The sequence below is a fragment of the Penaeus vannamei genome, chromosome 43 (genome assembly GCF_042767895.1).
Source record: "Penaeus vannamei isolate JL-2024 chromosome 43, ASM4276789v1, whole genome shotgun sequence".
Lineage (NCBI taxonomy): Eukaryota > Metazoa > Arthropoda > Malacostraca > Decapoda > Penaeidae > Penaeus > Penaeus vannamei.
The window spans coordinates 10150195-10160194 of NC_091591.1; the positions used below are offsets into that span (position 1 = coordinate 10150195).

At 36.6% G+C, this 10000-nt stretch overlaps 1 protein-coding gene across 1 annotated transcript in view; it reads left to right on the top strand.

Moving 5' to 3' along the window:
• Positions 1-8601, top strand: part of LOC113829445 (uncharacterized) — a 9480-nt gene extending 879 nt beyond the window's left edge. Inside the window, exons 2-6 of the mRNA XM_027382618.2 lie at positions 1478-3681; positions 3808-3996; positions 4558-4681; positions 4915-5914; positions 6887-8601. Coding sequence (XP_027238419.2) covers positions 1535-3681; positions 3808-3996; positions 4558-4681; positions 4915-5914; positions 6887-6897 — 3471 coding nt within the window. The 5' untranslated portion in view covers positions 1478-1534 and the 3' untranslated portion in view covers positions 6898-8601. The remainder of the gene's footprint in view (positions 1-1477; positions 3682-3807; positions 3997-4557; positions 4682-4914; positions 5915-6886) is intronic.
• Positions 8602-10000: the final 1399 nt, after the last annotated feature.

A 10000-nucleotide genomic window follows, 5' to 3' on the forward strand; every position in this document is an offset into this window, starting at 1 on the left:
AAATAGATATCTAGCAAGGTTTGCAAACTCTGCCGAGCCAGAATATACATGATAAAGTTTTACTGGTGTTTGCTAGAGTGCTGGAGGTGTGGAGACCAGGAGAGACTGCTTGGGTGAATTATAAAAATTACAACTGAATTAGTATTTGTATATTTGTGCTGTATTTGGAAGTCACTTGGGCTGTATCACCTTTGCACAGTTTATTTTTTTCATTATTTTTTTAGTCAGGGTTTTGAGATAAATCAACTTTCTGCAAATAATAAAAATTGAAGCTTTTTATGGATATGTTGGCTTATCAAAGCAGAAGCATTGAGGTAGATTGTCTAAAAATCTGATCATCGTAAAGAATAACAGTAAATTGTAAAACAATTACTACGGCCTCAATGCCCCAGACACTTGGGCAAAATGGAGCTTGTACTTATTCCTTACTGAAGGCAAATTATCTTATTCCTCTTCTTTTCATTATTATTATTGTTGTTGTTATTATTATTATTATTATTATTATTATTATTATTATTATTATTATTATTATTATTATTATTATTATTATTATTATTATTATTATTATTATTATTATCATCATTATTGTTATTATTATTATTATTATTGTTATTATTATTATTATTATTATTATTATTATTATTATTATTATTATTATTATTATTATTATTATTATTATTATTATTATTATTATTATCATTTTTATTATTATTATTATTTTTATTATTATTATAAATGTTATTGTTATCATTATTAATTCTGTGCATTGATTTCAGTACAAGGAAGACGAGGATGTCTTGGATATTTCTGACTGATTGTTCAGGCTGTCGGCCCATACTCATATTACGAGATATTGATTTTAGAATGATAGATAAATCTATTCGTATATATCTGTTTTATTAAAAAAATATATCATAAGAGCATTTAATACACCTTATTTTAGTTATAAAAATATGAATGTTATGAATATGACACCCCCCCCCCTCCCCAAGATCAGGCAATTTTGTTTATTTGTTAATATATATATGTATGTGGTTTTATGTTTCTTTTTATTTGTAGCTTTGTTATTTTTGCAGGCAATTTGTAAATCCTTCAATCAGCTTTGTGGTTTACTGTTAAATGGCATTGTTGCCATCAAACTGAGGCACTACATGGAAGTCAATTTGTCTTTTCTTGGAATGTACAAACTAGTTTGCGTATCTATCTGAAAGCATACAATAGGCTAACATTAAACCATTCACTATTGAAACAAAAATTCCTCAAGAAGGGATGATGCACTATTTTTTTTTAAGTTTTATTAATAGACAGAATTGCCTTCAATAGCCTTACAGATTACTCTTCTTTATGAATTGCCTTACAACCAAAGCTTCATTTATTTGTACAAGAAATACAACACTTTCTGAAGACCTGCTTATTTTCACTATTATAATTCTTAATGGTAACTACTTTTTACAAAGATGATTTTTTTGTATTTCAGGTCAGTTTTAGGAGTGGAGCAGCAGTTGTCTCCATTTGTGATATTTATGTTGTAGTGATGGAGTGTCAAGAATCTCAGGTTACAAAATCCCAGGCAGCCATGGACGCTGGTGATGGTGATACTCATGCAGGTGATGGAGAAGAAACAAGGCACCTGAATAAAGCAGAACAATACACAGATGCAGATAAGGAACAGTCCTCTAGTACAGTCATAAATGCAGATAAGGAGAGAGACTCTGATACAGTCACTGCAGAAGGAGAACAAGGGAAGCCATGTGATGCTGGAAGTATGAGAGAAGATAGTGAACAGGTTAATTCCAAAATTGTGCATGGCATTCCTTCTGATGGAGAAGTAGTCAAAGAAGAACCAATGTCTCCTGAACATCAGAAAGGAGACACTAGGGATGCAGAAGAAAGTGGCACTGAAAAACAAACAGTGAAAATTAATGAGAATGAAGAAATTGAGAGAAGGGAAGATGCAAATAAGGAGCATGAGTTGCCTGTTCAACAAGAAGGCACAGAGGAAGCAAGTGACCTGGCACAGGAATTGGTGGGAGACGATGAAGCCAGTGAAGACACACACATGTACAAGTTAGGCAAGATCTGTCGAATCTGTGCAGAAATGACAGTTGTGTTTGATGGGCCCAAGAAGGGGGTTCCAAAGCATGAAATTGTTAAACACGTTCGAAAAGTATGGAATGTGGACCTCTCTGATGAGGATCCAGACATTTTCCCAGTTAATGTGTGTCAGTATTGTGAGAGGAAAATCAAACGCCTATACCTCAAAGTGTCAAAGAAAAAGAAATGTGAGTTCTACAGGGACAAACCTGCAGACTTTGTTGCACACACTGCCCAGAACTGTAGTGTGTGCTTGTTGAAAGATGATCAGCCTGACAGTCCTTGCAATCCAGCAGCTGAAGAGGCTCAGCAGGTTGGGACAGTGGAGGCAAGGGTAGGGTCCCAGGGAGAAGGAAGCCAGGCCAATAAAATTATTCTGCCATCCACAGAACCAAGAAGAAACCCTGCTCGAAAACGTGGATGGACAGACCATGAAGCAGAAACACCACAGTTTGTTTCAGTTGGATGTCAGACAGAAGAAGACGGGACATCAGAGAACATGACTGGCTTAGAAGAACATGATTATACTCAGGATGAGGCTCTCAGTCAATTTCTCGTTATACCAAAGAAGTTTGGGGGAAGAACCCCATACCACAAGTTATCTCTAACTGCTGTTAATGCCAAATACATCAGACAGGACCGACTGAAACCTCTGATAGCACACATAGATAAGTTTTGCCAAGTGCAGAAGGAAAATAAAATTGATGCCATGTTCTTCCTCTTGATGGAAGCCCTGAGAGATGCGGGAGACCGAGTGAGAGAGACGCAAGTTGAAGACATTTGGTGCCGGAAGAATAATGTAGGAATGTCTCTCACTGATGAAGAGTGTCTTGCCAAGCGTATCTTGCTCAAACAGACCAAAGACCAGTATAGGAAGGAATATAGTTACTACAAAGAAAAGCTGGAGAAAGCAGTACTGAAACCTCCTTTTATCATTGACAAATTGGAGAAGACTTACTTCCCAGAGTATCTTGAGTTCTTTGTGACCGAGGGGGAGACGGGACCGATCATATACCAGCATGAGAAGCGCTCCCACCCATCGTACTTTGCCATCAGTGGTTCAGCAGAGAGTAACAGCAAGCTAGACAGTAACTATGCAGGTGTTGTAGGGGCTCGCTGGCACTACTTTGATGCTGTTGCCAAAACACTTGAGGAGCTTGCGCACTCCCTCGAAAATGAAATTCATGAACTGGATGATGATTCCTGTATTCAAGTAGACTTGCTTGATTACTGTGAAGAGAAGAGAGACCTCACCAATTTTGGGGACAAGAATGATTCAGCAGCAACAGGCAGATGTAGTCAGAGCAAGATGATGACTTATTTCTTTGGCATTCAGACGATGCAGGCAATTATTGACAATAAGATCCACTATATATATAAATCCAATCCCAACAATGTCCAGTTCCGCCCACTTATGAAGGCTCTGGTTGCTGAGGGGAACACACTACGGCCCACAATACGCAGCATTGAAGAGGAGAGAGCAACCATGAGTGAAAAAGTCTTCTACATCACACTGCCTGGAGGCACTCCTTTGCGCTTTATGGTTTATTTTGCCAATGCTACACTTGAGATTCGCAAGGACTATAGGTTGGTATAATGCATTATTTTATTTTTAGAGGAAAAATTTCAATTTTGAAAGTCTTAATTTCATATGGATTATAATAAAATTAAACTTTCTTCAGAATGAATTAACTTGCCTCATCATATTTCCAGGAACATTAGTGGCCTTACCTTGTCATCGTTCAAAAAAGTTCCAGCTGTAATTAATCGCTACGGCAACATCTGTCTGGAGCTGAAACGGAGCTGGCTGGCCACAAGCCCACGCTTAATCCATGTTGGCCGCGTGACTAATTGTCGGACCAAATGCAGCCGTTGTGGAGAACAGGGCCATAATGTTCGGAAGTAAGTATAAGCTAAGTTCACTCTGGCAAAAGTTGCAGTAATACTCATTCATACATATTAATAGCAGGTGTGTTTGTAATTCAAGTTTTTGTGCTATGTCTCTGTTGATATAAAAATGTATTTTAATGATTACTAAATGCAGTCCAATTGAGAATAATAATTCCATCGTGCAAGAGTAATTATTTGCTAGTTGGTTGTACAGTTATTTAGATTTTATGAACATAGAGTGATTCATCAAGGAAAATGTTTAATTTTCATTCAGATGTGATTTTATCTTGAAAAAGGACTATTGCATTTTGAAAACTAGTTACTGTTTTTATTAATGTAATTTTTTATTCATTGATATTTTGTTAAAGCAAGCAAGCAAGAAATAAAGGAATATATTTGCATAGCTACAAACATAAACTTCAGTATACGTTTGATACTCTTGAATGAGAATTAGTGTAAGACAGCTTCTCAAGATTATTCTCTCAGATATCAACTTCGATTTTCTTTCTCTCTTGCGGGTAAATTTTCTCAAGCTATGGAAACCAACCAAGTATCATTAACCTTTCTCAACAGGTGTACAGTTAAATCCGAGAATGTGTCGGGAGACTCGGTCATCCATCATAGAAAGAGGAAAAAACAGCGTTCAGTCCCTGCCCATTCGTACCCAGTGGCTCTCACCCAAAACACTTACTCTCAGGTATGAGTCTTTCTGCAAGCATTATTTTTTATTAATTCTTGTATTTGCTCTTTTAGTTTGTGGTAATTTTAGTGTCATTACTTTGATGATGTTAAAAATGATGTTTTATGTAATATTTTTCTTGCTACTGTTACTTTTGCTATATAAGTATCAGTATTTGTATTGTAACTATTATTAGCATTATTAGTTTTATCTTTATTATTTTTCTGTTGTTTCATTTAATTTAATTTCAGGTATATGTGAAAGACTCCAAGATAGTGGATCTATGCAATCCACATCCCCATCCACAGCAACCTCAGCAACATCAAGAGCCAGAGGAGCAGGACCCCCTCTCGCAGCTCACTACAGTGGCCAACCCAATGGACCAGGGCAATGCTGTAATCCGCAGTGATGAACAGATCCTGTGGACTTGCCCCAGCATAGGAGGAGGCAGCCAGCCCCTCTCTGGCACTGCTTTGCCAGCCACGCAGGTTCTTGTCCCTTCCTCGGTCTCCACCAATGCAGAGTACCAGACGGGATCACATCGATCACAGGCTCAGGCATCGCAGGGCACCTCAGGCCCTGTCTATGTCTGGACCTACACTGTGGTTCAGCCACAACATGGGTCCTCCCAACAGCCAGCACAACAGCTGTCTCTCATCCCACAGCAAAATCCTCAGCAGGGTGTGACACAGCAGTCCCAGCAGCTGTCAGTGATTCATCCTCAGTCGGGTCAGCAGGGCACTTCCCAAGAACAAATCACTGTTGTGCATCAGCAGCCAGTACACCAGGGAGCAGCTCAGCAGATAGCTGTTGTCCACCAACCTGCAGGACAACAGGCAGCCAACCAGCAGACACAGCAGCTCTCTGTGATTCACCCACAGACCTCCCAGCACGCACCTGTGCATCCTTCCCATGTGGTCCCTCACCAACAGCAGGCACGAAGAACCTCACAGGAACAGCAGGCTCAGCATGTCACCCTCATCCAGCAACAAGCAGGCCTCCCTCAAACCCAACCACTCACCCTGGTCCACCAACAACCCACCACCCAGACCTCCCAGCAGATCAGTGTAGTGCATCAACCCCAGACGTCACAGCAGCTCAGCATAGTTCATCAGCACCAGACGTCCCAGGCAGCAGCAAGCCTGGTGCACCAGCAGCCCAACCAGTCACAGGGAACGCAGCACCAGACTGAGTCTTCACAGTCGCAGCAGATGGTTCATCCTCAGAGCTCAGAGTTACACCCAATCATTGGTATGTCTGGTTGTAAAAGATTGCATGAGTTATATTCAGTGCGGATTCATCATTAAGTGCACTTTAGTACATTTTGCATGATAATTATGAAATTATTTTGGAAGAAAATGCTCACATATCATATGATCTAATGATTTACCAGCATTAATGACTGTCATTTACTACACATATATGCAATTATACTCTAGGACAAAAGTAGAAAATGCTCACATATCATTTAGTCTAATGATTTACCAGCATTAATGACTGTCATTTACTACACATATACGCAATTATACTATAGGACAAAAGTTTGGACAGATCTCTAAGAATTAGTTGCTCTTAAATAATGTGCATACAAGAAAGTAATGTAATCCAAATTAGAATGATTAAAAACTCATGGAATATGACTTCTGTTAAAAGGATAATCAGGACAATTATATTTAAAGTTAGATATTATCCATCTCATAGTAAGTTTTCACTTTCTTATCTCAAGGTTTGCAGCCCCAAAATTTCAGGGTCAAGCACAGATTTTTTATGTATTATGAGCAGAAATGTTCTCACAATATCAAAGTATATCCAGCAAATGTTTGTAGCTCAAGATTTTTTGCTGAAGTAGAATAAAAATTAGAATGATATAAGCTTTCCAATGCTATAATAAATCTATGATATGGTAAAAAAAATGGCTGGCTGCTCAAGCAATACTGACTTGGGCCACTGAAATATTCTGAAAATGGGTTGCCTCATATTTGATGAATTTCTAATGAAATTTTATATTTTATGAGCATTTTGTTTTTATTACTTCAAATCCTTTCCACACAAATTGCATTAGAATATTATGGAGGGTTACTTGTCACAGATTTTTTTTTACAGATTATGTTTCTGTTAAAAAGAGATGCATTTCAAGAGATAAATAGAATAATTTGACTTAAGAAAGGTCTAGAATAGTAAGGTTATATCCATGAAATAAGCAGCCTCTTCATTCTCTTACAGGACAGTGGTGAGGAAGGAGAAGCACATTCAATATGCGCGTATCCTCAGAACAGTAACGGAAGAGGCCTTCTGTGGGTGGACTTTAAATACTACTGAAGTGGACATTTCCCCTTTCTTCATGTGGTATTTTTAATTTTATTAGAAGTGTGTTATGGGATTAAGCATTTTATAGTTGTATTCTTTAAAAGTATAACAAAATATTGTTCAAAAGTCCTATTGATAGCAGGTGTGTCTTGTGAAAGGATGTTTTAATTTCTTTTAGGTATTTTTTTCTTCTAATCTTGAAACTGCTGTCTGTAACGTAAGTATATATTTGATTTTTTCTTCTTTGAAGATTCTTATTTACCCAAATACATGTTCCATTTACAGATTTGAAAGAGATGTTCTTCTGCGTACTACAAAGTACATTTTCATTTTCCTGGAATGTATTACGGTTTCTTCTTTGCTGAATGATAGTTGATATAATATAAATATATAACTTTTGTCATAGATTGAGATTTCTTAAATTTTCTATATTTGATTGAGAGTGGGATTGAGACAAAATAGAATTGTTGAAAAAATTGCGTATTGTCAAGGTCAAGATTCATCAAGAAAGCATAATAAAGAAAGGAAGACAGTGCAGATTTAATTTTAGTATCTTTGATGCTATGAATAATTTGGTAGGTTTAACCAGCTTGGTAGGCACATAGATTACATATGATATATTTTTTTATTGATTAATCTTCTGTGGTTTATCAAAATACTTTTAAGTTTTGCTATAGATTAAATTGTGTCAATAATTTTTTGTGGCATAGGTCCTTACCCAGTGTTGCTTCCTATGTGACAGTACATGTGGCACAGTTTACTATTGGTCCAAGAGTGAAGGAGTCTCAGTCACAGGGAAAGTTGTCAGAACATTTTCACTAGAGCAAAGATAGAGTTTGTCTACCTAATTATCAAAGGGGTGGCTGAGACAAGAGAGCTCCTAGTCATTTCATCCTCCTTAAGCCCTTGAGACTTACAGGCATTTAATTTTAACACCTGTGGGACTGACAGACCACCATCAGATCAGTAGGACATGAATGTCTACTGGCTTTTACATGCAGAACAGGCATGATTCACTCTGAGCAGATGTGCAGGAGTGTCTGTGCATTCCTCCAAAGAGGAATACACATTCTAAGCTGTAAGATGATGTAGTAGGGTGCCCAGTTCTTTTCCACCTTGTCTTTGACCTCCGTAGGCTGGTGTCAGTACTCGGTCACAGCACAGTTAGCTGAGAGGGGCTGGCTGGATGTGAACCTGGGACCTTGTGATCCCAGTGTCAGGAATCTCCCATATCCTTCATTGCAACTTTTCTGGATAGGATTTCATCCCATGGCTACAATGGTCAGAGTCCACTTAATTAACCACAATATTATATATTTATGTGTGGAGACCATACAATTTACTAGTTCATTATATGAACCTTTTGAGAAATGCAAGAGATGTGGATCATTCTCCTTACAGACTGCTCAAAATCATACTAAGACTTTTTCCAATCAGTCATAATTTGTTTTTACAAGTCTGCACTAATGAATTTCTCATTGGCAAACCCTCTGAGCTTGAACAGTAAAAATCCACATATATAGGAGTCTAACTTCAATCTCTCCAGAGTTACCTGGGAGAGGAGATGAAGGGTAAGTTATGGTAATAGTTAATTGAAGGAAGACAGAAAAAAAGAAAAGAAAAAAGAAAGATTATATCTTACATGTGAAACATATGTCATCATAGAGGAAGTCAATGGTCAGCCTTTGAGAAAGAAAGAGCCATTGTCAATACCGGAGTGAAAATTGAATATGTTTCATTCTCCATGTTCTATTAAGAGACAATGTTGCTACTTGCTCTTAGGTCATTGTGGCAATTTTAGCCAAATTGTCTCTGTCTGTGGGCTTTCTGCATGTGTCAGTAACTTTGTCTGTTATTTTTTATATATGTTTGTTTGTATGTGGTAGTGTTTGGAATAAACCACAGATATAGAAACACAACATTGCATGCTTCCCACAACTGCTTTGCTGTCAGAAGTTATTTCCATCTTGCTGGCCTCCAGTCTTCCAAGAATTCTCTTTGCCTTTTCCAAGAATTCTCTGCCTTTTGCAGCACCCGGAGGTTTCTATAAAATGCCATCTGTGTTGAAGTAGGATCAAATAGTGACTGTGAAAATTTAGTTGATTTCACTTGTACTCATGCTCCAATATCTGCAACAAAAACTGGTTTCTTCTGTAGTTTTTGGTGTTTTTCTGGAGTTTATAGGGACTCGTCACCTTAGGAAATGCTGTTCTTTATTATGGTCTTTGATCCTCGTGGCTCTAGTTTTGGGAGCGTGAATTATCTGAGCCGCAACAAATAGTATAGTTATATAAAATGAAATAAAGTTCTTGTCTTGGCTTTATCAGGTAGGTGAAGGTGTTGATTAGACATGTGTTCATTTGAAGTTCATATCAATTGATCCCCAGTGATGTTAGGGAATTAATATGAAGTAACATGTATGATGATGTGCTTGCAATGGTAATTTGCATTCTTTTAAATGATTAATCAATTTATTTTTTTTATTATTATTTTTTTATATTTTGTATATTCTGTCACTTATTTCATGCTATTTCTTTCCATCTCATTACTTTCTCTATTTATTACTTTGAAGGAAAATCAGACCAAAAAATTAAATACAGTATTTATTTATTTATTATTATCTTTGTGGTTGCCGTATTTGTTCTTATGGTAGTACAACGGATGGGATTCATAGGTTTTTTTCCTGTTTTTCAAAAATATAAGATTTTGATATATTATGATGGCTTTGTAGAAACAGTTTTCCCTGCTGTTGTTCTTATAGTTATTAGAGGAATATTGACTATTAATTTTTTGAAGATTATTGTTGATAGGGCAATTGTTATCATTGTTATTATTATTGTTTTTATTATTGTAGTTATTGTAATTATCCTTATTATCATTGGTATTACCATTATTGTTGTTGTTATTTTGATTAGATTATCTTGTTGTTATTATTATTGTTATTTTTGTTCTATTATTGTTTTTTATTATTATTGATATTGTTATTGTTGTCATTATTATTTTATTATTATTTTTTATTTATTTATTATT